This window comes from Anas platyrhynchos, chromosome 3, assembly GCF_047663525.1.
Source record: "Anas platyrhynchos isolate ZD024472 breed Pekin duck chromosome 3, IASCAAS_PekinDuck_T2T, whole genome shotgun sequence".
In the NCBI taxonomy this organism is placed as follows: Eukaryota; Metazoa; Chordata; class Aves; order Anseriformes; family Anatidae; genus Anas; species Anas platyrhynchos.
Genome location: NC_092589.1, coordinates 27,354,329 through 27,382,312, shown reverse-complemented (window position 1 = coordinate 27,382,312; position 27,984 = coordinate 27,354,329). Strand labels below are relative to the sequence as shown.

The 27,984-nt window shown below is 44.9% G+C and overlaps 1 protein-coding gene across 1 annotated transcript; it reads right to left on the bottom strand.

The window, feature by feature from the left end:
- Positions 1 to 21: 21 nt before the first annotated feature.
- GPR137B (G protein-coupled receptor 137B) lies at positions 22 to 24,668 on the bottom strand. The gene is made up of 7 exons (XM_072035585.1): positions 24,157 to 24,668; positions 15,366 to 15,415; positions 10,164 to 10,386; positions 6,281 to 6,434; positions 4,313 to 4,437; positions 1,668 to 1,792; positions 22 to 626 (listed from the first exon to the last, which is right to left on the bottom strand). Exons 1-7 carry the CDS (start codon positions 24,523 to 24,525, stop codon positions 515 to 517), a joined length of 1,158 nt encoding a protein of 385 aa, XP_071891686.1. The 5' UTR covers positions 24,526 to 24,668; the 3' UTR covers positions 22 to 514.
- Between the last annotated feature and the right edge of the window lie 3,316 nt (positions 24,669 to 27,984).

The window sequence follows — 27,984 nt, the reverse complement described above, 5'->3', positions numbered from 1 at the left end:
TGTGCTCCAAGAATGTAGTAATAACTTGAAAAGACAATATTTAATGGAGTTGACATTTTTCCCTTACAGGCTGTTACGTGCATGTAAGAATCCCTACCGTCATGCGTTTGAGCAACCTTTTCATGTGTTTACAGTATATTCATCATAATCACATATTTCTAACCTAATACAGTGTAAAAATAAAAATACTTAGAAAATAATTGCCGTTTACCTTCATGAAATTTGCTCCTTTAAAATGAGCATAAAATGATTAAATTATACCCTAACAACTCTATTCAAAGCCAAAAATATCATGGCTTAGAACAAGGTATTAATTAAACAGTCTTCAAAGTCTAAATCATTAGCTTACACTTTTCCTTAACCTGTGAAAAGCTTGTGGCAAAGACAAGTTCTTCATTTATCTGTGCATAGAACACTTCTAAAAACCAAAGCGTGACGAAGAATTGCTAAGCTTTGTTTTTCAGAACATCTGTTTTAATATTGGAATGTCCTGGAATGCTGTAGGTGGCTGAAGTTATATGGGGCTTGGCCGCTCTGTGTCCAATGCTGCCTCTTGCTGGAGGGATCCGATGTAAGCCATGAAGCTGTTGTTCTGATGGCCCCAGTCGTAGTAGTCTGGAGAGAAGCTTAAAAAAGAAAACAGGAATTAGTGACTGGCAGGGTGGTTGTGTAAATGCCTGGCTAGTTAGTTTGTGCAAAATGCAGTTCCATAGGTGCACTTCTCACACTGAAGTGCAAAATAAAACCACAGCCATTTAGGCTGTGAGTTCAGGCTGCTGTTTGTTTCTTATCTGGCAAATGTTTCAGCCCAAGCATTCTTGACTCATTACCTGTTTCTTGATTCTTCTAGTTCACTGAAGACTCTACTTTTTCTGCTTTGCTAATCCAGAACATGGTTGACAATTTTAGTGCTGTGCTGTTAGCGCCTCTACTCCACACCGAGTCCTACCGCTGCTATGGACTGTCGGTGACAGAGCTAAACCTCCTGTGTCTGTGCACAAGGGGCCTGGATTTGGTCAGCAGCTCTGGCGTACTGGCTTTACTCCCATGAGTAGCATGAGGCTAAACAACCCCAGCTCTCAGCCTTTCTTCATCAGAGAGGTGCTCCAGCCTTGTGGCCTCCTCTGGACTTTCTCTAACAGATCGCTGTCCTTCCTGTGCTGGGCACCCCAGAGCTGCACGCAGTGCTCCAGGTGGGGCCTCATGAGGGCAGAGCAGAAGGGGACAATCACCTCCCTCGCCCTGCTGGCCACACTGCTTTTGATGCAGCCCAGGACACAGTTGGCTTTCTGGGCTACAGGCACACGCTGCTGGCTGATGTCAAGCTTTTCATCCACCAAAATCTGCAAGTCTGCAGGACTGCTCTCAATGAGTTCTCCCAGTCTGTGCTCCTGTCTGGGGTTGCCCCAACCCAGGTGCAGCGCCTTGCACTTGGACACACTTACGCAAGGACACACCTCTTGCGTCCTTGTAGTCTCTGTGGGGCCCTTGGATCCCTACAGTCATTCAGTGCTGCCACATCAGCTTTCCCCTTTGCTTCCTCCCTGCCCCTTATCATTTAAGCAACAATTGGAGCTTGACAATCTACATTATTCTGCAGTGTGTGGCTTCCTTCTCCTCCAGCTGTTTCTGCTATGGGAATCCAGCTACTACCTGTTGTATCTTACCTGCCCTGGGCTCCCTGTGGTGCAATATTCCATGCCAGATCATCATCGCTGTCATATCTGCGAGGGTTGTCAAAGAAATAAGATCTGGGATTGAAGCCATGGCTTGGGACCATTCCTGCATTGGCCTGAAGGAAGGGAAACAAACCTCAGTCAGTACTTGCAACACATAAACTGCTTGCTGCCTCTCTTCTAGAAGTTGCCACTGGAAATTTACCTCCTGGCCTCCGAGATAAAATAGGTAATTTTCAATTTGCTGTAGACAATAGAAATATTTTCATATTTTCTGTATTTTTCTCTACTACCATAGTGATAGTCTTGTGATCTTAACAGTTTTTCCTCTTCCTGCCTTGCAGCTAACAGATATGACCCATTTCTGAAACTACCCTTCAGGATGTGTTCAGCCTGTCAGCCGAATTTTCTGCCCTGGATGCTTTACGCTTTTAGCCAGTTGGCTTGAAGTGAGCAGTAGGAAGGCAGCTGAGGAACCGCAGGACATTAAAGAATCTGAAGAGATTTGGTTGTAGCCCCCGTCCCTGTTTGTAACCCTCCTCCTGCAGTTCTCTCCCTTGCCTCAGGAACTGATCATGCTGAACCTTGGCACCCTGCTTCACAAAACCACAGCTGAAAGGCTCCCTGGGACTGTCCTCAGCAAATTCAGTATCTACTCAGTGCTGTGAGGACCAAAGCCCAAGGAAATGTGCCTCACTAAAATAGGGAATGAGGTGTACCTGTAACACCCTCATTTACAAAACCCTTTGCCTTTATTTCCCTATGAATCAAAATGGAAAGTGCACGAGATTTGAAAGGTCCATATGATTCTGAAGCCAGTGCGTAGGGACATCTAGGACCCAGCTGAGCCTCTTTGACTCATCCACTGCTTGTATCTCCAGGGAACAGGACTCCTTGCACCCATGGATAAGCCAGGATGATGTCTTCTCCTTGGCCTTCAATAGGAGAGCAGTTTAACCTCCCACTGTATTTTAGATGTTAAATAATTTCAATATAAATGAACTAAAAATAGGTCAATTTCTGTCATTTCTCCGTTTCCAACATTGGTCTTGCTGCAGCTATGGCAAGGCAGAGGACCAAGCACTGCAGTTACCACATGGCAGCACCAAAGCACACAGGCAACTTGCGTGATCCAGGCTGGATCTGTCACATGGAGCTTTACATTTGAGCAATGCTGAAGGCAGGCTGCCTCTACTCAAGCTTTTTGTTTCTGAAGTCCTGAATGAAGCGTAAAAAACAAAGCACAACCGTTCATTGGCAAGTTTCCTTATCACAAATCAAGTACATCTTGGATTTCTGATAAATCGAAGTTGTTAAGATTTATGTTTTTAACTAAAAGAGGGTTTGTTTTAATTCCAATCCCATGCTTTCTGGGCAAGTATTTTCTGCCAAGGACCATTTTCTAATACTTGCTCTAATAGTCTACTGACCTCGTTAGACTAAAGTCCTGTGGCCCTTCGTCTCCCTCTTGTGGCATATTCGCATTGAAGTTCAGTCTTGCCTTGCCACACAGCCTCTTTGGTTTTTCTTTCTAACATCATTTGCAGTTCTTTCTCTAGTCACTTTGTAGAAGAGCAACAGCAAAACTAAAACATTTAATTTCTTTTCTTTGCAGTTATCCTGGCTGACTCCTAAGCAGGAGTTGATCTGATCTTTTCCTTTTTTTTTTTTTTTTTTTTTGTTTGTGATGTACACACGGGCTAACTTGTAGGTTTCTAGCAGGAAATCAGTATCGCAGGCGAACAGTAAGAAGAGTTTTATTTAAGTGGAGGTTTGTTACTTCCTCACTCAGTTTGGCATTATTATTATCTCTGAAATCTGTGTGTGAGGATAAAAATCATGGTGTCCACTAAAAAAAAAAACCAACAACAACAACAACAAAAAAAACACATATGAATTGCTTCTCTTATATGTGAATTTACCATTTATGTCTTCCTTGGGGTAGCTGACTGGATTGGCCCTATAGAAACATTACCTTAGTAATCCTAGTCCAAGGCTGATACTCCCCATGTACCTGTCAGTCAGCATATCCTACACTAACCTGGGAATGCTGCCTACAGCTATTAAATGATAGTCCATCTATTAATTGCCTAGATATTAAGAGTAATTAGAAGGGGTTACCCTTCCAACTCACACCTTATTCCCTGCTCTGCTGAAATAGCAAACAGAAATGGTAGTAGCGCTTACTGTGGCTATTGGCTTTTGACATGGAAACAATTCAGCAGGCACAAAGCTTGAAGAGTTCAATCTATTTCATATATGCCATTGAACAGTTAGCAGAGAATGATTTTCACTGTGTAATGAAAGATACCAGGTTTGAATAACAAGCTGACTTCTTTTTCACTGACTAGTACGGTGCCATATCAACCCAAAAGGAACATGTCCCTAAATTTAAGATTACTGTTTCTTAAGGTAAATTGCCCAAGAAATATCCTTTCTTCTTGGTAAATATGATGAGATTTTCTCATGAGAACTTTAGCATAACAAAGTGGTAAGCTTGGGTTGCTTTTATTCTGCTGAGGACACCTTGAAAAAGATAAGTCAAAACATAAAGAAGCAAAAGTTCCTTCAGAAACTGAGCCCTCCACACCTGCCAGGACATCATGCCATCAAATGTACTAACAGATTTCACTCACTAGATCTTTTGTAGGGTTTCGGACACGGAAGAAATACACCACCAAGGAAGTAGGCAAGAGCTCCCAGATGAAAAGGATCACTCCAAACACTATGTAACCTGCATCTCCCAGCTGACATTTCAGATCTGCCTGTTGAAAATTCAAAGAGAAAAATGTTCACAAACAAAAACTGCAGCTTGCTTAGAAGGTGCAAGAGGCAACATGTCTTCTTATGGAGACCTATACTTAAGTGGCTGAACAACATGGCCAGAAACTATATCCAGTAAAGCTGGATTAACCTGGTTAATTATTAAAGGCATACTAAAAAGAAAAAAAAAATCAATATTCTATGTTGCTGGGTACATGATTTCCCTTTCCTTCTACCTCCTCTCCTCCCTCTTTCTCATGCCTCCATCTTTTCTTCAGGAAAATGTAAGTTCAGTGGGCGCTTGGCAGGCTAGGCTCTTAGACTGGGAAGAAAGGGATAAAACTGACATAATGAGAAACTAGTCCTTTCCCAGCTGAGAATAACACATGAAGGAACACTCAATGCCCACGTCTTCAAGGGCATTGCTGGCAATGTGACCTTTAAAATTCATGCTCGGATCCCCTCAAATTGGTGCATGTTTTTAGCCTGAATAACCATGCAGTTACTCTAGCATTAGCTTTGAATTCCTCTCTAGATTTAATTCCACTGTTCACCACAGCTGCAGAGGGCAAATCTTGTCTTTTTGTGTGTTTTCTACAGAAGAAATAAGGGTAATGTTTGTGACAGGTGAGCTGAGGCAGTGCCACAATACGGCCTAAAGCATTTCACTCAGCTCCCTAGGAACAACCACAGGTGGGAAACTGGACCCAATACTCTGGCCATAGATTTCCTGTCCTTGCAAGGGGTCAGCAGCATGTGCTGCAGGCCCCACTGACAGGGAAGTAAAAATTGGATTCAGGAGGTGAATCACAGCCTACTGCCCTTCCATCTGAAACTTGTGTCTTCTAATTACACAGAGTGGTACCACCTAGCTGCTCTCCTCTTAACCACACAGCAGCAGGGGAGATTAGTGATCCCCTGACAAACCCTGCTCAAATAACTCTTAATGAGAACCTCTGGGCAATCTTCCCCTGCTGTTTACCTATATCTTATTTACAATTTTATCTACTACTCAACAAAAAACTGATAATGGCTCCAGGTTTGCTAGCCTAGCCTGGTACTACGAGGTGCTTGCATGTCTGGGAACACGGCTTCTGCTCAGCAAGTGCTTGCTGGGGTGGTGGGGCAGCGTCATGTGTCTGGGATTTTGGGGCCAAAAAATATTTAGTCATGGTCCAGACCCAGGCCTTCCATTCTGCTGAGCCTTGACAGAGCTGGAAAACTACTGGGACCTACCTACATGCTTCAGAGTAGAGAAAGGAATTGGATGCCCACGTTTCACAAAATTCAAAGAATCACCTGCTTATTTCCTTCAGTGTTTTTACCACTCCTAGTTTTCAACCTGAATTGTCATTTTAATTGTTGTCTTAATTAAAAGTTGAGAGGAATCATAGTCTGAACCTAAAACTACAGAAGGTATCGCACTACTGACAGAATTATGGTAAATAACTCCACAGCACTAGAAGGCAATGGGAGAATTGACAATTACTTTAGAACTTGGCATTTCAGTGGAATCGAGCACTATTTTTCTCCTCCAACCACAATACTTTCTTTCTAATGAACAAAACACCTGTGTTTTTTTTAATAAAATGATTTTTTTAATAAAATCAAAGTAAATAAAATACACGATATAAAAGGATAATTTAATTAACAGTTTTTCTTTCAGTGCTGTTTTTTTCCCTCCTTTCTTCGTACTCCTAGAGCAAAACAAATCTAGTGCATCAAATAAAAGGAAAAAAAAGCAATAGAATTTTAATATATTATTGCCTCTTGCCATATCATTTAGGAAATCAGCCGTCACATGCAGAATGAGTTTTTCTCATTAGCAAATATTTTCATACTTGCCTGATCTGATACGTTGTACCAATCATAATCAAAAGAATTGACTTTCTTGGTTTGGGAAAATGATAAGATGAACAAATTGTAACAGGCTCGTGAGGTATAAAGTAGTATAACAGTCACTCCTATACTTGTCACCTGACACACAGATGAGCCCTGGAAGAGAATTAAACATAGGTTATTATTTGTATGGGAAGTTGACAAGAACATCGCTTTGCATGGACTTCAGGGGGTTGTCACGCTAATTTGCCTAAGGAGATTGACTTTCCTTCTTTGATCAGCACATCCTATACGATGTGTATTCCTATATTTTACCAGCATGGTGGTTTCCAGGGAATGGTAGCAATTCCAGCCCCTGCCAAGATGGGCTGTGACTAACTCCTGTGACTGTTGTACAAGTACTATTTTCACAGCAATGACAGTACATGAGAACAACACTTGATATCAGATGGAGCAGCAGAATTCAGCTTCCAGCTGTGCACTAGCTATTGAGCATCCTATATCAGGTGCTGACTACTAGTATGATGCAACCTTACATCTTTTTATAACTGCTTGCTGTGCACCTATTTCTCCTTCCAAGTACTGAGCAGATCATAGGAGTCAGCAGTAAAACACAGCCCAGAGAGGAACAGAACATCCTGCCTTACCTAAAGTCAACATGGAGGAGACAATGAGGAAGCACAGCCTACGGGCAGAGTGACCATGGCAGGGCAGGCTGGGAGTGGGACACTGGCACAAGGGAAGCAATGAGACTGCAAGTGTGGATTTGAGATAGCTCCTGAGTCCTAGCGAAGGAAATGGTCAGAGAAGGGGACAGAGCCTCATCCAGTGTGAGGAAAAAGTGTGACATGACATCCCGGCCACTGGATGCAGGGGGCTGAGGGAGCAGCACAGGAGTTGCTGCAGCAGCACCAACTTCCAAAGGAAGGAATCAAGGAGCCATGGCTACAGGGAGCAGTGTGAGACTGACTGTGGAGGCAGCAGATGTACCAAAAGGGGACTGCCTCTGAAGGAAGAAACTCGATATAAATTCTGTGCAGTCAGCTCTGCAATACTGCTTTTCACAGCTGAAAGAGGAATGCTATAGAGAACCATGCTGCAGGGGAGCAAAACACCTTGCAGCCATTTGCTTCACTAGCCCTGCCCTCCCTCTCCTGGCAGAGACCCACACCATGCAGATGGGCTCCTCTAATCCATCTGGGACAGATGAGCCAAGAGGGAAGCTGCTCCTCCTGCCACAGGACCCCTCGCGGCAGTGCAGGGACAGGCGGGCCTGCACCCTGTCCCCTCCACCCAAACTCTGCTTCCACACCTGCAGTCCAGGAGCAGAGCACCGGAGAGCACAGAGATAACACAACTGGCTGCTGGAGAGTCAGGAAAGTCACCGAGTCACCACGTCCTGAATCCCTGAGCTTCAGGGCCCCTCTGCTGTGCTGGCAGCTGCTGTCCTGCGGCTCTGCCAGCCAAGCTCCTCGGCCTGGGTCATCCCTGAGGAGAGTCAGTTAAAAGGAGCTCAGGGACTTGTCAGAAAAGCCTGCAGGAAACGAGCTTGCGTGTTTTCCCAGCAAAAAACACCGATTCAGAGACCGGTCAAGCTCAGGGGTGTTACAAAATCCCCAGCGCGGTCAGTCTCTCTGACTGACTTCCCACTCCAAACGCCGCCGACCAGGCCCCAACCTGCAGCCATGTCGGGGGCGAGCCAGGAGCCTGCTCTGTGTGGGAACGGGACCCGGGCACCCAGCACAAGGCGGTGAAAGCTGTGGCAAGACGAGCGAGCAGGAAATGCCAGAAAGAGGAAACGTTTGCTGGGCACTTCTCTGTTCTCCTCCCGCACGAGCAGTGGCGCTGCCATGGAAACTGAGGGTGAGCGAGCCGAGGGAAGCTGCTGACAGGCACGTACCTCAGTACCTCAGCCCCTTCGGTGGCAGCTTTCAAAAACAGAAGTGAAGAGCGGAATGGGGTCGGCATTTCCCTGTACCCGTTTCCCCACAGGGCTGTTGTTCTTAAATAACTTTGCTTTCTTTAAGAGCTGAATGTGCTGCAGCTTTAGCAAACTGACACCAAAGCAAAGAAGGGGATAAAATTGTCCCGTTCTCCCTGCCAGTCAGATACATGTGGTGGCTTGGGGAAGGGAGATTGCAGAGACAGGAGCAGAGCCAGAAGGCGTCCCTGTAGAAGAGGGGGCAGCCCCAGGCTGGCAGTGCCCCAGCACAGGAAGCCTCTGGCCAGCAGAGAACCGTCCCGAGTCAGCCCCTCACACCTCTCGGAGGGGCCGCGCACCTCCCTGGTGCTGCCTGACCTGTGGCCAGAGAGCCAGGTCCGTCCCCATGCCACATCACGAAGGTGGATGCAGCATCTCCACCAGCGATTTCACCCCTGGTCGGAAGGCAGAAGGGAGATACAAATAAAAGGCTGCTGGTAGCAATCCCTATCTACACACGCCCCAGACATTATCTCTAATGATACTTCTATCGTATCACCATGAAGAAGAATTTTTTCTTCTTTAGCTAGTTTTTTCAGCACAGCGGTAGCAGATTAAACCAGGATGTTTTTTCACCGGGCTCCAGCCTTCTGTATCCCGCAGTATGTGCAGTGAAATCCTACTGGAAGTCCCCAGAGGGACTCCCACCTCAGGTCAGCAGAAAAGAGCAAAGCTCTTTAATTCTCATTTCAACATTCAGACTTTGATGGCTCAGTGTCCTGTCTTTTCCTCTTTGCAGCAGTGCTGCAGTTTGTTTGCTTTTTTGTGAAATAGCTTGAAGTAAAGAAGATCGGGTTCCCAGCAGAAGGAGGAAACGGAACAAGTAATCTACCAAAGCCTCTTGTAGGTTAACACGGCTTTGTTACAGAGATTTACGCTTCTGTGATTTGCAGCAGTAGAAAAACTTTTCTTCCTAGTAAAAATAATCCATTGCCCATGCCCTTTGGTCAGCAAATGACAGCCTTGAAAGAAACAAAACAAACTAAGCCGTGTTTTTAAATCTTCTGTTCAGCCATGAACTCTCAGTTGTTGTGCAGTATCGCCAGATTTGATTAAACAGGAAAAGTGTTCCTTTCATCTGATTAACTAAATGGAGAGATGGATTTTATTGTAAGATTTTCTAACTAGCAGCTGAAACTTACATTTTTGGAAGGTTTGTTGTGGTAATGCTCTAGTGGTTAAACTAATTTACTTTAAGATGTAACCATGTACTATGAATACAAGTGTCATTATGTATAGATACAAAACATCATCACTGATTTTATGACAAACACTGCTAGCTTTTATCACATGATGTCACCTATGAAACCAGCCCTTTGACCAAAGCTGTGAACCTAATGAAAATTCTTGAAAGAACATTTTGCAGAGTGATAGGACATTTTTCCTCCTTCTCCCCACCTGGATGAATTTCTAAAGCATTAAGTCTTCTAAAACACATTCTTCCTATCTGTAGGACAGTATGCAACGTTATAAAGGGAGATTCATATTCCTATTTCTGACTTACAATCACCACGCTGCTACCTTAAACGTTTAAAATAATCAATCAATAATCTGACAAGCTGAAGGATCCTAAAGCACAGCCCACCTCTATGTACCAGTACAGAAATGAAGTGGTCGTCAGACATAGTTCTGGAGAAAGCAGTATCCATATGAAGAACAGCTGAGAAACTCCAGCCAGTAGATCTATAAATTCTGTCCTAAAGACAGGTATTTTGGGGTTTCTGCTGTTAGCCAAAAGCACCCTTGCTTAGTATTTAATTAATTTATTGAGCAAGATGGACAAGTGTAAGCTATGAAGTCTAAGGCCTCTAGTTCTTGGGGGATCAACAGAGTTTTGTGCCTTCGCTTCGCACTGCCCACATCTCTCAGAAGGTACTTTAAAAGGAACTGAAAATGTACCTTACCTTGGACTCCAAGTAAATGTTGGCTAAAGACATCTTGGAAATCTTATACAGGCAGATGGAGAGTGAAACAGCGCACAGCACAAACAACGTGTCATTAATTGCCACCCGGACAGAGACAATGACTTTTCTCTCTGAGTTCTGTGTCCTCACCAATACTGCACATGTTAAATTCACCAAGAGGAAGAGGAGACTTATGAAAAGAGAAGCCAGGTAGAGGGGCAACCTGGGAGAGTGAGGAGAAAACAGTTTTAGCGACATTGTTCAGCAAGTGTCAGTCATGAGATGGAAGTTGCACTCCGAGCACTGAAAGTCACACTTGGGCTGCCACGGCTGACGGAGTGAGCAGCCACCCAAGGCAAAATCAAAGTACTCTAGACCACTGGAGAGATGAACACAGCTTATTTCAACCCCTTTTTTTTTTTTTTTTTAAGTTATAGAACAAGCAGTAGGTAACAAAACTAATGTCAAGCAACAAAACTTGGAAAAGTATTTGCAGCAGAAATACCGTGGCACAGTTCTTACAAATCATTTAAATACACGTCTTAAGGCATGCACTTCACATACAGCACAAACCCTCTGACTATTTGCTGACAGGAGAAACCTCACAAAAGGTCGAGTTGGTTGGAATGGGCTGGTGTTGATCCTGGTTTTACTACATCATCACTGCCGTGAAAAACATCACTGCCAGTCTTTGTAGACAGATTTCACATTAAATTAGGGAAATGTCTAACTGTAGGAAATCTCTGAGTTATTGGTTCCCCGGCATCTTTTTCTGTCACTTTTCCTAAATATCTTGGTTATGGGCAGCCTCTTGAGAGAAATTTATGCACATTTATTATATGCACATTGATTAAGGGTTAGCATTTTGCCATCTATGCCAGGCAAAGGGTTTGTTTGCACAACCACGGGAGCAGAGCTGGAACAGGAATGTGTCAGGAGCCTAGCAGTTGGACTGGTTTTCCCCATTTGTATTTTTTCCTACCTACCCAGCAGTGATACCTGCAGTGTAAGTATACCATATACTCAAGGAAGGCTGCTTCTCTTTACTCCTACACACAGCTGCAGAGTTTTTCATTTAAAGAAAAAAAAAAAAAAGGAATAAAAAGAAGCATGTTTCCATTTTAAGTGTTTGCTTACTTCATTATCATTGTTGACCGAGGCAATTTCTGATAAGGTTTATAATCTACAGTCACAGAACATGAGGTTTTGGTCACAGCCCTTCATGCCTGCTGAGAATCTTGAATTTGGCTGATAGCAAACGTACAGATTGTCTCTGAAGAATCAAATTTGTATTGTTCAAAAGTACTTTTGCCCAATGATGATAATTCTCTTTCACACGTTCATATCGTTTTGGGATGGCACCAACCCAGCCACAAAACACAAGTGCAGCTGGCTTCTTTTCAGACGGCAGGAAAGGAAAGGGTACACCTTTGAGACCTGTTAGATGTGTAACAGGGAGAACTGAAAGCCTGTAATTCTCTGCTTGTGTTTATGAATCAATATCCTTCTTCCCAGCTGTATCTGGCAGTGAGCAAGTCTGCTGTCTTTTCCTTGCCAGTCATGGAAATCCCTCTGGGGGGGAAGATTGTGCTCATTCATAATCTTCCAGGGCAGGGCTCTGCTCTTAGGATACACAAGGCAGCTCCTGTAAACCTCACAGTCCTAAAGCTTCTCCTCTCTCACATGGCTTCCTTTGGTGGATGCAGCTCCTAGTTGAAGTGGTGGAACCTTTACAGATTTTATTAATATTTCAAAAGTCTTTATGTTATGGTCAGGTGTCTTCCTTTCCTTGCCCTCCCACAGCCTATTTGCTCCCCCCACCACCCGTATGGTTCCCCCATTGCAGTGCAAGTAAGATATAACTGTGGGTTTGGGGCTGAGGAGGAAAGATATGTACTTACACACTGCCTATGTGTGGGACAGTAAGTACGTGCAGTCTTTGTGCTCTGCTTAGTCAGAGGGACCTTCTGCTTCAGCCTGCATGCCCCAGATGCTGGCTCACAAACAGCAAGGCTGAGAAGCTTCCAGACCGTGCTCCTCCTTGACAGGTTTTAGCCAAAAAAACACCACCAGCAAAGCACTGTCATGCTCTCATGCCCACACACTGCCATATGTACCAGTGTGAGCTGTCATGGCCCGTCAGTTGTGCAGCTCTTCACATAATGAGCTTCCATCCCCCTTATTAACATGATGTGGCTGGGGAAGCGGCTGCCTGTTCTGACAAAGGAAGCATTGTGGCTGAACCTCTGAATAAGCACTGATGGAGATGGAGGCTGTGTCTCTCCGGGCAGTTTTAGGGTCTCTGCAGCTGCAGAAAACATTACAAAACATTACAGCCTCACTTAAAGGCAGAATGCGCCCCTACATTTCAACTACATGGGCACCTAGAATGAAAGAATAAGCTTTTTTTTTTTTTCAGAAAAGAGAAAGCTGGACAGGAGAGGTGCTTCCACATTACACCAGCAACTGTTCAAACAGCCTGTTGTGCATAATCCCCATGCTGAGGCCAGTCCCTAAAGCGGAGCTGTGTGTAATCTGGCTTGGCCAGGGAAGGCACATGTCAGGTTGTTCTCTTTTTTCTGTCAGGCTGGATGCACCTCTGAAGTTTTTCTTTGAGCTTAACACCAAATTACAGCTGAATGCCGTGAATTCTGCCTTGTTTAATGAGAAAATCTGGGTGAAACTACTACATTCTGTATGTGGTTTCCTCAGAAACCATACAGCGTCTGAGGTTTGTATGTACAACACATGCACACACAGCACAGCAAGCCTCATTCAAACCCAGGGACTGTAAGAACTCCCCAAGCCCAGGGCGATGCAGAAGGAGGCTGTTTAAATACGAAGCTGGGCTAGCACAGGCTTGGCCGTGAGATCTTTTGCCACAGTGACTAATATCATGAAGGCTATGCTGAGTAAAATTTACTTAAGATTCCAGCTCTCTGACAGGATTTCATCATTTTTTCCCTTATCTGAAATGATTCTGATTTCCGAGACCTTTGTCAATATACAGACTGCAGCCCCACCTCTCTGCTGACTTGCATATGTTGCCCTTATCCATTCCTGCCGTGCTGCAGAAATGACATCAGGCAATATGGTCTGCCACTTATTAAAAAAATGTGAAAAAGTCAAAAAGAAAATTAAAAAAAAAAAAACAAATTCAGTAACTGTTGACTCCACCCTTGTATGAAGGCCCAAATCATCCGCCTTTCGCTAGCCTGTTATGATTAAGATAGAGGACCTCTGCTGCAGGTGTGCGTGTATTTACACCACTTCAGCTGCCCTCTATAAGAAAGGAAATGAGGTCGGCTTCATTTATTTGGCTCTTTTACACAGGCTAACCACATTCATGCTAATCGCTCTAGATATTAAAACAAGATACTACTGTGGTCCTTTAACAAGAGGGCTGAATAAGAGGCAAAAGGCTAGACCAGATTCAAGAGTGACCTGTGTTAGAAATGCAGAGGGCAAGAGCTGGGGCAGGCGTTGATCTGTTGAGAGCAGAGCAGTCTGTACATGAGAAATGCTGCCCACAATAATGCGGTCACTTCATGGACACTGAACAAATAAAACAAGTTCAGAAGCTCCCTTTGCTTGAAGAAATAACTTTTTGTGCTTTTTTTCATGAATAAAGCCTTGCCACAAACAGTAGTAACAGACAAGGTTCAAAGTCTCTCTCTCACCTTTAAAGCCAGCCAGGAACATGTTCACAGTTTCCCTATACCAGCAGAACCTACAGCTCAGGTGTTGTGCAAAGCCTTCCTCCTTATTCCTCCTGGCTATGTGTGCCATCAGCGACAGGCTCTGTCACTTGCTGGGGGCTGGCTGGTGTGTGCTGTGCTTGTCTGCCAGCCCATACTCCTGGATTTCCTTCCCACAGAAACCAGAGCCCAAAGGGGGATGTAGGTATTTGTATGCCGCAGTGTTCACCAGGGAGCATCTGGCTCTTGCCCCTTGAGGTTTGGGAGGCAGCCAAGGTATGCACACAGACCCACTAGCTTGGAAGCATTCCTGGGGCCACCAAAACAGACACAGCCTTCTCTGTTCTCACCCTCACTGTTCCTGCATCAGCTGCTCCTCAGCATGGAGTCCCCATCCCTCAGTCAGCATCCACACCTTGCCTGTCTCATACCTCACTGCTCACCAGTCCATGCACTGCTCACCCCAAGTCTGCTCTCGTTGTCCTGCCATTCTGCCAAACATGTCTTGCACATCTCTGTCTCTCATGCACTTGCGCTGGGTGATCGCTGCTCCAGCTGTGTCAAAACCCAGCCAGATAACCCTTGTCCAGAGCAAGGACAGTATTAATGTCTGACCTGTTGATACAGTTCCACGTTCTCCTGATCAGTCAGCAAATACGGGGTCAGATTTCAATTGCAAATTACTCTGCTTTCCCATCCTGACTTCAAACTGTAAACCTTTGTTTAGAAAGGAGACAACCTCTCTTGCTCTCCCACCCTAACTAAACAACATTGCCCCTGATTGAAGGTTTTAGGAATTGCCACAGTGAACATTAATTTACTGAGCTCTTCCTCAGCTTTCTGGTCATTTATGCCTTTCCGGAAGCTTTCAGGGAGCTCCTGACAATCCCTCCTGCTCAAACAAGACCCCAAATGGATCTCACCACCTAAATGCAGAGCTACCATAGCCTCAACTCTATGGAGTTGTGGAAAGCTATCTGTGAGCTCCCAAACACATCATCACGTTGAAGCCGTTCTCTCTAGCTCCTTCCCTTCATAACACTTGTCTCAGCTTCCCGAAACTTTGGAGTCTTTTATTACCACTGACCTCACTTCTGGGCTGAGAAATAACCAGTCTCACTCTTTCCTGTCAAAATGAATACACCACCCTGCTACCTTTACCAAAGTGCTGGATCTGGATTCACCTAACATACAAAGCTTTTATTTAAGAACACATAGGCAAAACAAATTTTGTAGACAAATCACCAGGGTCAATGTTTTCTGCTTGTATTTTAAATAGTTGCCTTTGAAATATGTGAATGGCTGAAAACGTTACTTGTGTTGGGAAATGACACAGACTTTGAAAAGTCAGAGGAAGAAGCTGGCCTCAGAACCATCATCGTAAACACTGGGATTTAAATATGAGTAGCAGAGATATGAGCACCACAAATGATCAGAGATGTAGCGTTTCTCAAAGTACATGGCTACTTTTCTTTACCATAACAAATATTTGCACAGTTCTTACCTGTATTTCAGTAGCTCTGGGGAATATTTTGATTTAGCCTTGAAAATCACCTGCAAAGCAGAAAAATATTGCATCAGATCTAGAATACACATGAGTAAAGAAAAACACTGTGATCCACAGGAATCTTGCCTCACACATCACGTGAAATGTAATGCTAGGTTTCTTCACACAATAGATTTGCATTTATGGCTTATCTGAGGCAGGCAAGCTATAAACAAAGTATTAAAACCACTCAGCAAGAGATTATGATGCACTTGTACACAAATTGTATCCACCATTATTTTTACTTATTCTGGTTTGGGAATAAGGTTTTATACCAGCTTTTATACAACAGCCAGTATAATCAAAGAGGTAAGTAATTATTAGGCTCTTACACATCCTATCAGTACGTCTCTCACACGCACCAGCTCATGCTGGCTTTTGGGGTCAGATGCTCTGTTCATATCAAAAGCTCACCGTAGTGCCCTGGCCTGAAATCAGATATGTAAGGTTGTATATCTACGTTGTGTTGACAAAAGGATGCCATCAAGACCCAAAGGAATTGGTTTACTCTGAGGTTTACTTGGCTTCTACTGACTCACTGACAGAGCAGTACGTATTTTTACAGAGAGAGCTCAGGCAAATCAGTTACCTTGCTGAAACAGGAGAGGCAAAATACTGACACATTTTCCACAATGTAGGTAGGTGGTATCAGTCACAGGTGTTTAACCACCATCAGGAATTATACAAGAATATATTAGCATATTTTGTATCTCGTTTATTAAAAGCAAATCTAGGTAAGTACCACTGCATTTTCGTAAGCTATCACAGTTACTAAACACACTCAGTTTATAAAAATTTATAAAGGTTCATTTAAGCTCAGCAACCAACACTGAAGCCCACTGGTTGCTGAAATTACCAAAAATCATGCTGCATGACTTTCTGTGGGCTGCTGCCTAATTGATTCCTTCTCAAGCCACCCTGCCTTATCCATTTAATTTGGTTTTGCATGCCCTGTAGTGTAGCTTGCATAATATTTGCTGTGATTATCATGCTTCCCCAAGGAAACAGGAATGACATGATCACTGTGTGTGTACAGGCATGCGTCTGTCCTGTCAAGCTGTTTATCTGTCCCCCCGCTGATCTCAAAATACTCTGGTCAGAGAGCTGACTGCAAAATAAGTGTCAAAGACATGATCCTTCTATCACCCTCCTGAAAATCAATGACCCAACAGAAGTAAGGGACCCTCTAAGTGCATCTGATGTGAGGAGAATCCTGCCTAATGATCCCACATCACACGGTACGAGAGGCTGCACATAGCGAAGCACCACAAGAAGTGCCCCAGTTATAGAAGCAGCCCCAGTCACAGCTCAAAGTCAAGCATGAGACACGGATCTGGAGAAAATCAGGCTTTGCTTGTTCCAGCGCTCCTGGAACAACTTGTCATTTAACTGCTATTCACCACAAGCAGCTGCCTTGACTTGGAAATTATTTTTATGACACATCGGTCTGCTTGGGACTAGCTGAACCAGCAGAGAGGACTGAGCCTTTCAGTAGGCCTTAGAAAAATAACAGCTGAGAATAAAATTGAAACGCCAGGGGAGGGAAACCTCTAAAAATATTCTGCGACCATTGGCACTGTTTTCAAGTAGTTAACATCTCTGGCAGTATCCCTTATAGAAGATTTGGGGGATTCATTCTCTAAATTCCTAGATCATCAATTCTCACAGGAATTCAGGAACATGTTTTATGTTGTTTTACCCATTTGCTACCTAGAGGAGAGGTATGACAGGCTTGTGAGATTTCTGTGTTCCTGTGGCGCACAGAGAGGAGCTGTCAGTCTTTTAGAGAAGAGTTGGGGTTCAAAATCCTTTCTGTATGTGTTCTGTACTAGGTATGTTACCTCCCCTGTTTATTCTGGAAAACACCGTGGGCAAGTGGGGAGGGAGCAGATTCCTGAGCTCACTGAAATTAAACAAGAAAAACTTGTCTCTAGGGCCATTCCACAGTCCTCGGCTGTGCTGAGCAGCACTTACTCACCCATGCTGTACCGTTAATTTGGACAGGAGGAGCACTGAACAGAGGTGTTCAGAGCCTGTGCAAAGAACTGCACGAGACAATTCCCGGTGGGCAATGAGTCATGCTGGGTCCACAAAGCATGGGAGGTTCACAAGTTCCTGAATGCCATCTCCTGTGCTTCCCCAAAAAGGATCCATCCACCCCTACAATGTCACCGAGTGCTACTTTCACATCAAGCAGCCCAGGGCTGTCCTGCTCAGCAAAGGCTCCATGGCTAGCTTATCAAAAGCCAAGTGTGATGTTCCTCCTGCTGATAAAATGCACGGCAGCATCTCCAGGTGTGAGGCTGCTGGAGCAGCCATGTTGTTGTGATCCCACATTTGGTGGAGCTGTCCCAGCAGGCAAATGCTTCTGGATTCTTTCAGAGCAAAATGCCCATTAAGAAAGAAAATTGATACTAAGCATAAAATGGATGCTACATAGAATGAAAGCTTTAGTACAAGAACGGGCATTCGTACAAAGTCACTGCTAAACAGTAACACAGCCGGCCACGTTCTGCCACCTTGGCTTACCCTGATGGTGCTTTATTTCATGAGGAACTTTGCTGGAAGTGGTATGACTGTCAGTGAATAAAGGGCTGTTCGGTGGCAGTAGGGATGTCTGAAGCTGATCTGAATATACCTCAGATGTGTGGGTGCAGCTCTTTGCATTTAGCACTCATTTCACTCAAGAGCACGCTGGAAGAAAAGACTGGTTGCTCAATGGCCCCTCCCCGCAACAGTGTTGAGAAAGCTTCCAGTCAGTATCTGAGTCATCTCAGCAAGTCTTCCAGCAAACCAGAGCAAACCAGGCTTTTCCTATGAACAGATTAAGCAGCAAGCAGAAGGCAGACTTTTAAAAAGAGGCCTTTCAGAGATCCCCAGGATGAATAGGAACCAGGAAAACTCAGTGCAATTCCTTGCTGATTTTCCAATGTCCAAAGGGCTACTTTTCCTTCTTATTTTTTCCCCTTTCACTTTTTTATTTTTTTTATTTTTTTTTTTAAAGGAGAAATACCTTGTTTTGACTCCTTCTTTTTTTTTTTTTTTTTTCTGAAGGACTGGAAACCTCAAATGAGATTCTCACACTCCCTCCTCTACTCCCCTGAGGTATATGTCTGGCGTATAAAAGGGCAGCAGTACAAAAGGACGCCAAAAAAGCCCTTAATACAGCCAGGGAAAATTCCTCTGTTGCAACAAGTGATGTAAACAGCTGACCTTAAAGGCATTCTACCAGCCCCCAGCAGCAGAGCTGGGGATGGCACAGGAGTCCCTCAGCAGCTTGGCTGCAGGGAGCTCTGTGGAGCTGCTGGGCAGGCAGGCAGGGCCAGGCTGCTGAGGCTTCAGGGGGTTCCAGCTATGGGTAATGGAAGCAACGTCAGGAACCGCTCTGGGCCTGTAAGTATCAATGAAGCAGGTGTCAAAGCCAGCTTACACGCTCCCAGAACAAAAGAAGCACTAAAATAAAATCTCACTGGAGCAATTCTCAGTTCGCGCTGATTTAGCTGAGCTGATGGGAACACTGGCACAAACCTCCCACATACCTCCAGGTCTGGCTGATCAGTTCACTTTTCCAGGAGCCTCAGCTCACCACAAAGCCTCAGGTATGTGCTAAGTGCTTGCATATGTCTCAAGCCGGCCCTCTGCAGAGGAATGAAGTTCAGCTTTATTTACCAGTCCTCGTTTCAAAGACCTATACGTGGAGCACAGCGTGTTCTTTTCCCTCCCAGTCCTTTTCACCGCTGCCCCTCTCTCCCTCTGTCACTCTGTGCAAACTTCTTTGCACGCTGAAAATAGGCCACAGCCTCATGCAGGCCCAGAGCCCCTCACCGCCAGTGCGTACACCCTTCCTCTGCCGTGTATTTTCCAGTCCCACCTTGCTTCTTCTCTCCTTATTCATTCTTTCATGTTAAATGTTCCTGCATTTGGACCAGCTCCCCACAAACATGCCAAGTTCTCCCTCTACTCCCTAAACCCTACCTGCTTTGTAAAGCCTCCTGATACCAGCAACAAGACCCCTGCCAGTCAGCCTGAGGTGAGCTGGCAGAAACATGGGACGGGGACATCGTGGGGCTGGCAGCCACAGCAGGCTCTCTGCACTTTCCTGTCCAATTACCATCCAAACCAAACGACGCCGTTCTCCATGTCAGATGCTGAGAGCCAGCCAGTCTGCAGCTCCAGTTTGTCTCCTACAGACCCAAAGGGTAATGTTTTAAGCCAAACGTATTTGCTGATGCTTCACCATCTCGAGTTGGACTCCTGTAGCTCTGTGTACATCTGAAGCATGCTGCAAATAGCAAGCTTTATACAATATGGTGTATTCATATTTATCAAAAAATAAATGTTCCTACTAAATAAAAAGCCCTCTCTGTTCTCTCACCGGTGGTATCACTGTTAAAGTCCCGTCTAGAGGAATTAGAGCATAAGAAGCCCCCTTTGTTTCCCTCACAGATAACTCATGCCCCAGTCCCACAGATACGGGCAGCCTCTCCAACAGCCTCGTGCAGGTTTTACCCCACCCTGCCAGGCACTTCCAGCACGGCTTGCTCCTCTCCGAACTGCCTTACTCTGCACAATTTCTCCTCATTTGAAAGTCCCTGATGTTATCAGGCCTGCCTGGGAGGCAGGGTAAGCTCCTCCATCCGAGTGCCAGAGAAAAGGGAAGATGGTTACGGAGGAGGAAGGAGAGGAAAATCCAGCTGCCAGCCCTCCTCCAGCTGTACAGCCCCACAGCTCTTCAGCTCAGCACCACCTTCTCTAGGTCCTGGAGAAGTTCCCAACCTAATGGTTAAACCCACAGCCCACCAAGTGGCTCACTGTGCCTGGCCACAGGGGAGGACTGGGATTTCCAGCATCACCGATGGCTCACAGCCTTTGGCCTTTGGCCTTGACCTTGTGTTTTGAGCCTGTAACCCTCCATGCTAGCCTGCCTCCTTCATCTGTATCCTGCTCCCCAGGAAAATGTAAAGAAGAAACAACAAAGTGAAGCGAGCCCTTCTCTGCCCACCTGCATACCAAAAAAGACAACTTGTTATTTTATTTCCCACAGCCTCCTTAAACTTCTGCCCAGGGCACTGAGCGTAAAGCCTGAGGACTCATCTCAGCCTCCTCCTGTCAGGGGCTGGGAAGAATGGGAGCTTTGGCCAGGCAGGACGTAAATTAAAGAGTGCTCGAGTCCTGGGATCCTCGCTGGCTGAATTCAGCTGAAGTGGAAAATACGGTATTTGCCCATGTGCAGCCTTTGCTTTATTAAGCAGCCAAAATACACCCGTGGGAGGTGCAGGTGTGAGGCAAATGTATCCATGGGCTTTTCGGTCTCTGCAGGTGGAAATGCACACTTCAGCTCTACCTGATGGGTCGGGGATGGATCTCAGCTCCACTGGAGATTTACTTCAATCATTTCTAAGGAGACAGAGGGTTATCCTGAGAGGGTAGTTAGCAGTATTGCTCTCCTTTAGAAGACAGGAGGATGAATACAGACATTATAAACTAATAAATTCTAGGAAATTTGTGTTTCTTATTAGCAATCACACGTATTTGCTGCAGTATGTGATTTCTGAGCGCAGGTAATATTACACAAGCCTTTTCTACAGCACCGTTTTTATTCTGCCATCAAGACCATGGCGAAGGACCCTGAACTTGGCTCTCAACCCAAAGAACAGCTCTCAGCTCTCAGGAGTTGTTCTGAATCAAAACTACTTTGATTGTAGCTTGTCTTTTGGCTACAGGTCCCCTGGTTTAGCAACCTGCCCAGCGCATTGGCTTCCCCTGTATCTGCTGATGGTGCTGCCCAAGGCTGGGAATAACCCCCGCTGTGCTGACGCCATCTTGGCTTATTTGTCTTCCTAGGCATAATGAGCAGTCCAAATGTGTGTCCTCGTTGCTTTGGGATACCTATTAAAAAGAGAATAGTTGTGGCTAACTTTCTGTCAAGTTCAAAGGTGCTCATTATTCTAAAAAATGCCCTCGGGCACTTGCCAAATGAGTTTCTCTGTTGGGCCAGGAGCATTTGCAATCTTTTTGGAATCACTTTTTCTTCTCACCTCTGCGTCTCCAGGTTTTCTCTGCAATGCCACATTTAGAAATGCTGGGTGCTGGGCAGCAGGTAAACACCTGCAAAGTCCTGAGACCCATGAGGTCTCTCCCTGTCCCCTGTCCCCATACCACATGCAGAACACTTCTTTTTCTTGAAGCTAAGCATCAGTTAAATAGCATGGTTTTCATGCAACAAGACACAGCTGCAGACTTTTCTTTCCTTCCTTCTAGAGAAAAAAGGGTAAATGTTGCTTCTGAACAGGTCTGTGAAGTTATAAGGTATTACTGAAAACAAAATTCTCTCTCCCCACCCCTTTCACACTAGTTCTTGCTTGCCTACTGTGGAAAGCTAGATGCACATTAAACATACAGTCTTAAGAAGATGCTGAATTTCAAGCCAAACCACCTTTTAATGTTTAGAAATAGAGAATTAATAACAGTGAATTAAAAATATGTGCACTGATTCTGTGCCCTACATTATATCTCTACAGTGGCTGTGCTTAGATTTCTTAAGGCTTTGTTTTGGCTAGGGAGATATTTGAGATAAGATTTCAATGGGAGCAACCAGCTCTAAAGCAAACAACGCTGCTAATAATGTGCCAGTCTACAGCGGCTCACAATCTTTAAAGATTATGACACATAGCACAAACTCCGAAAGGCAAAGCAAATAATGTTTCCAAAGCTTCACAACAGCACTTCAAGACAGGTAACTATTAGCTGTTTTTTTTTTATACAGGGGCTCAAAGGAAGATTGTGAGGACTCACGGTGACAAAGCAGAAATCGTGTCAAAGGCAGAACCAGCAGCCTTAGCATTTCGTGTGTTTCCAACTAGTGTCTCATACTTCCTTAGTAATATCAGGCAGCAATGACAAAAATTAGTTAAAAGCACATATCGGTGCGTTCCGTGTGCTCCCTTTTTACTTCTTCCATCGACAAGAGGAACTGGTTGCTCACTGCAATCAGCCACTCAGAGCTGGCACCCTATGCATGGAGCGCAGCCGCCGTGCGTGCTCTGGGCTCCCCTCAGCTTTGGCTGCTCTTGGGTGAGAGCCAAGATGCTGCAGTCTGCCTCCAGACCTCCACCGCAGCCCTACCTGCGTGTCTGAGGGAAGAACCTCACTCAGGGCTACGGTTTAGTCCTGTGATGGTGACGGGCTGCGTGATGATGGACGTTTGCCCCTGGGGAGCTGCACCGCTCTCAAATGCCGTGGGATAAAGCATAGGTCATTACATGCCTGAGCCAGATTTGGGCAGCATGCAGATGAAAGGTTCCTGTAATCCTTTAATGCATCTCAAGCCCTGGGGAGCGAGCGGGCGAGTTACAGGCATTTCAGCCCCTGAATCCAGAAAAGCAAACTTAAGCGCACAACTGTGTACGTGGTTCTAAGTATGTAATACCCACTGCGACTCAAGTGATCCTCTTACAGCTTTCACGCTTCCAATCCCCGCATTTTCAGCTCTGGGAGAGCAGCTCTCACAAGCAGCCCGATCTTGACAGCCTGGCTGTTCAGGACTCACGGGCCTGTATCACTACAGAGCCCCGGTAAGCACTGCAGGCACTACAGAAGCATCCAAACCCGGGCATTGAGCTGGTCCCACGAGGGGCACACAGCAACATGCAGAACATCCTGAGCGCTGCCTGGGGGTGCTCCAGGGCTGGCTGGTGCTCCCCTGGCCAAGCCACCTGTGCCCTGGAAAAGCTGCCTCTGACAAGGGTCAGCTGAGGGCAGGCTGGGCTTCCTGCTCCTGGCACGGTAGTGGGATTGAGGAGATACTGATCCCAACCCCTGCTCTCCTGCGAGCTTCTTGTGAGATCTCAGGCGAGCCCAGCAGCCCTTCTGTGCCTCAGCATGCCAACATCCCGTCCTGCAGCCCAGTGACCAGATACCCAAGCTCACCGTAAATACTTCCAAGCAGATCTAACTGCAGCAACACGGAGCTCTGTGCACCCTAATTCACCTGGCTTCCTAGCTGTCTGCAGCAGATATATTCTCAAGGCAACCTAATGATACAGAGAGACTGTTCCCTTCACCCCCCCACATGGCTAATTCACCTTTACATCATGGTGTCCTTGAAACAGAGGGTGTATGTACCTCTGTACAGCAGCCAGCACTTACCGGGGCCCAGACTCACTGCTATTTGTAATACAGATCATTGTAAGCATGGGAGCCGGCAGCAGGGCTCGATCTGCACTTTCAGTTGTTGATACACAGCACAGAAATCTCACTGAGAAATATTTTAATCAACTTATGAAAAAAATGAGGGGGGGGGGGGGGCACGGGCTGCCTGCAAAATTACAAATTACAATTCTGGTAGCACACGGATATCAAGGTCTGCTAAGCCAGGAGGCTTATGAGGTTTAATAACAGCACTAAGAACAATAATAAAGAATAATAACAGAACGGCATTTTGGTTATCCAGCCTTCAAGCCCTCCAGCTCTCCTGTACATTTTTTCCTACCTTTATATCAAATGACACCTATTTAATGGACAGTAGATATATTATTTGCCATTCCTGAAACGATCACTTTAGGCTCCCGTCTCACTGTAAACTGATCACTTGCACAGAGATCAAAAGTTAAAATTCCCAGCTAAATAACTTGAAATTTGCTTTTTGCCTTGCCAAAGCACATTAGGAAATTACATCTTTCGCACAAATCTTACAAAACAATGCTTTATCATTCTGTCATATTTAATCAACCAAATATCTGTTGCTTACCTGTGTGAAGTAAAGATTCATCAGGGTCAGGGTAAAAAACTGGAGGCAGACTGGGAAGCAATAGAGGAGCCAGAAGATGAAGGGGCTGAAAGAATTTGCTGTGACAAAGTCTTTGAAGTAAAATGAAAAGAGCACAGTCCTAAGAGAGGCCCAAAACAAGCACAGAAACAGAAAGACAGTCTGGTAACTGAACCTCTTGTGCCTGTAGTGCAGGACCAGCCAGAGCTGAACGTAGATGAACACAAAAAGAAGTGAATAAAAAACAGTATATACAATGGTCAGGCCCAACTTCACATACGGAGGGACAGCTGGCGTCAGGGTCGGCGGAAGGGTGTCATTTTTCAGTGGGTCCCACTCAGGGGCCTCCATTTGATATCTGGAATCGTCAGAATTATTTATTAAGTTTGGCTGCCGCTGCTGCCTCCTCCTCCTGCTCCTTTCATCTTCCTACAGCATAGGAATCAAGAAAATGAAAGAAAACAAGCTGCACTTCCTCTTTGGCAGCTCACTGTGGGCTGGTAGCACATGATCACAATTCAGAATGATTCATTAGGACTGCCTTTGTCAGCAATTGGCAGGGAACAGCTCAGAAAGCTGCCCTTTGCTGATGTCTGTGCACAAATCTCTACCATCCTTAGGAAAGAAAGAAATGCACCAGCCCTGAAGTGGTTTACTGCTGATTATTTTTCTACAGAAAATAATCTGGATTTTAAATTATTTAAGTAATGTTCTATTTTCTGCACGAAGCAGGTACTGAGCATTTTCCAGTGACAGCCACATGCTGTCTTTGTAGGATTTTTTGCCTTGTTTCACATTTAACAAGTACTTTATTTAGCTGCATTTTATTAGGAATAATTTTAAGCACCTTAACCTCCTCATGAAATTCAAACTACTGTAATAACCTCTAACAGTTCAGCTCTGCATTGCAGAAACCTTGGTGTTTATAGCAAAATGCAAAATTTGCACGGCTTATCTAACACATCTAATATCTTTTTTTTCTTCTAACAAAAGACTTTTAACTAGAACGGGGAAAAAAAGCACATAAGGCTTCCAAATATGCTGTGTACGGGAACAAATAAAACCCCCTAAATACCCAAATTCACCAAAGCATACATGCAGCTACAGGTTCCTTTCTTCTTGGTTGTTGCCTATTTGTGCCATCGCTGTGGCAACAGCTGACCAGACACGCCTTCTCCCAAGCATGCAGATGTGCCCTTGGGATTAAGTCTATAAATTAATAGGTGCTATTGCAGCCTGCTGGCTTTGACTCATGGGGTGAGAAGCGAGAACTGAAACTTAGTGGTTTAGATCTTTGCAGCATGGTGGAAATGCTTAACGTATCTCTAGGTCCTGTATAGCGTCATAGACAAGTGAATAACAAGTTTTCATGAGAGATAACCACACGGCAGCAGGAGCACTGCCATGATCTGTCCTGTGCTAGCATTTATAGTAAGTTGACTGCAAGAACTGCTTTGTTACCTGGAACAATCCCCGGGGAGGACCCCGGTTAAAAAAAGATTTCTTCAGTGAAAGAGGCCACGCAGGAAAGGCTAACACCATGTTCGGGGCAGGGTAGGGAGACGCTGATACTGGCACAGAGTACTAACTAAGGCAATTATTTAAATTATTAATGCCTCGCCATAACAGGGATTGAAAACTAGTATTTTGTTGAAAAGGCAATTATTATAATTGTGCTTATTAATATAAATACAGTGTATATAAGTTTGGATAATGCCTTTTTAAAGTGAAGCCCATCCTGCCCTAAAAATACCCATACCGGCCACTTAAAACTATGCCTCAAAATCCATGCTTGGGCACTGAAATACATGTATAAGTGGTTTGATTTTAAAGGTGCCAAGCAAACTCAGCTCCCATTGACTGGGAGGAGATCTGTGGGTTCGCACTTCTGTAACTCAGGCCACGTCTCCTAAGGTGCCTGGACATGACATTAAGAAGCTTACCGGGAGCAGGCAGCTCTGGGAATGCTGGATGAGCAGCCCACGGGAGCAGGGTGGTGCACAGCCCCGGGTGGCTCTGTCGGATGAACTAAATACAGAAACACACAGACACGCAGTGAGGGATGGGAAAGAGGAGTGAGGATAAGAAATGTCAAAACACTGAGAATCATATACATATACAGAGATATGTTATAGCTTGCAGGGAAGGAGAATTTTATGACTTTAACATAAATAACTTAGACTTTGTTTTAAATTAGCACCTGTTCCTAGATCCTGCATATTTCCCAGGAAAAAATAAAAAATAAACCTGACTCAATAGCAGGGTAGAACACAGAAAACTGAGCAGTTACTGAAGGAAGTTTGTTAGCGAAGCTGTCTGTACTCAGACTATCACATTCATTAGGCAAAGATGGGTAAGATAAATGGCCTGGACAGGAGTTTAGACAATAGGTACAGCAAACAGAATAAGTACAATAAAAACTATTTCGATACATACTACAGAAGGCTCTGTCTCCCAGACCAGGAAAACGTCTCCCCTAGATGGATACATGCTTCCTTCTAGAGGACAAGGAAAACCTCTTCCTAGCCTTTCCCAGTCCCACTAATAGGCCTGCCGTATACATTCCTCGCTCTCCACAACCCCAGTGCACACACACTATCTAGAGGCCAGAGTACAGTGATAATAAATGCAGTGGGTTACACACCACCTCTCTGCTCTCAGCACAAACTTTCTGATTATGCTTGTGGCTAACATTAACCTGTGTCGGCCATGAGCCCGCTATAGCCTTTTATCAGTGACTTATAACAACAGTTCAAGCTTGTGCTATAAGACTTTAACCTGCTAAATGAGGGTGAAGGCTTCCATGATGTGACATCAGCAAAACCACAAGGATTTGCTAATTGCCACGTGCCCAAAATATCCTATAAAATGTGCAGAGAAGCAGAAGCCCATTTCCACCCAACAAAGTTTTCCTTTAGTCCCCCTGTGGGTATGATTGCCAGCTCACGACTCATGGCCAGCATGCTGTAAGCAAAGAGAGCTGCTGCTCCCTTGGTGGGGTGTTCAGAGGGACTGCAAAGAACAGTGGTTGCACAGACGGCATCACAGATTTGTGGCCTGGCCAGTAAGTCTGCAAAGGTTGGCTGGGAAACTCTGCATTGCAGCGTTATGAGAAACTGAACAGACCAAACTTCCCGCGCAGATCTCCAGCTCAGCTACTGCTTGGTCTTCATCACGCTCCTGCTGTCTAGGGATGTTGGGAAACTCCAGAGGACTTGTTTGTGTTACTGTTTTCTTTCGAAGGGTCAGTGTCCAAGGGAATAAACTTGAGTGGAACTTGAGGGCTCAAAAAGTTGCTTAGCTAGGCTGTCACACTGCTATTTGACCTGAAATGATCAAAAGAAGATAACGTAAAGTATCTCAAGCTGAAGTGCTGCCCTGCTCCTGAACAGAGAGGTCTAGGGTTTTCATCTTTCATGTCACTTGAACTGAAAGAATTTGCTGGCAAGACTGTAAATGAATCATTGTTTGCTGCTCTGCACCCAAAGACTCTCACTATCTAGTGTATACTTTTAAAAGTGTTTTAGAAAGGAGCACTTCTAGGAAATTAAAAAATAAAAAATAAAAATTGTAATTTTACATTTTGTTAGATCCTGAACTGTTTTCATATTTGATTCTCTAGCATACCAGTTCAGAGAGTTTGTCCTCAGTTATACTGAGAGGCTTTTCATCCTTTCAGGGTTTCCTGATTTCTTGGATTCTGTTTCTTACAATAGCTGGTTCTTGTGGTTTGAATCTTGAGCACTGAGTAAAGAATCTACTCCATGAACAAGTGGGACAGAAACCTGATGTCGAACAAGATCAGTCAAC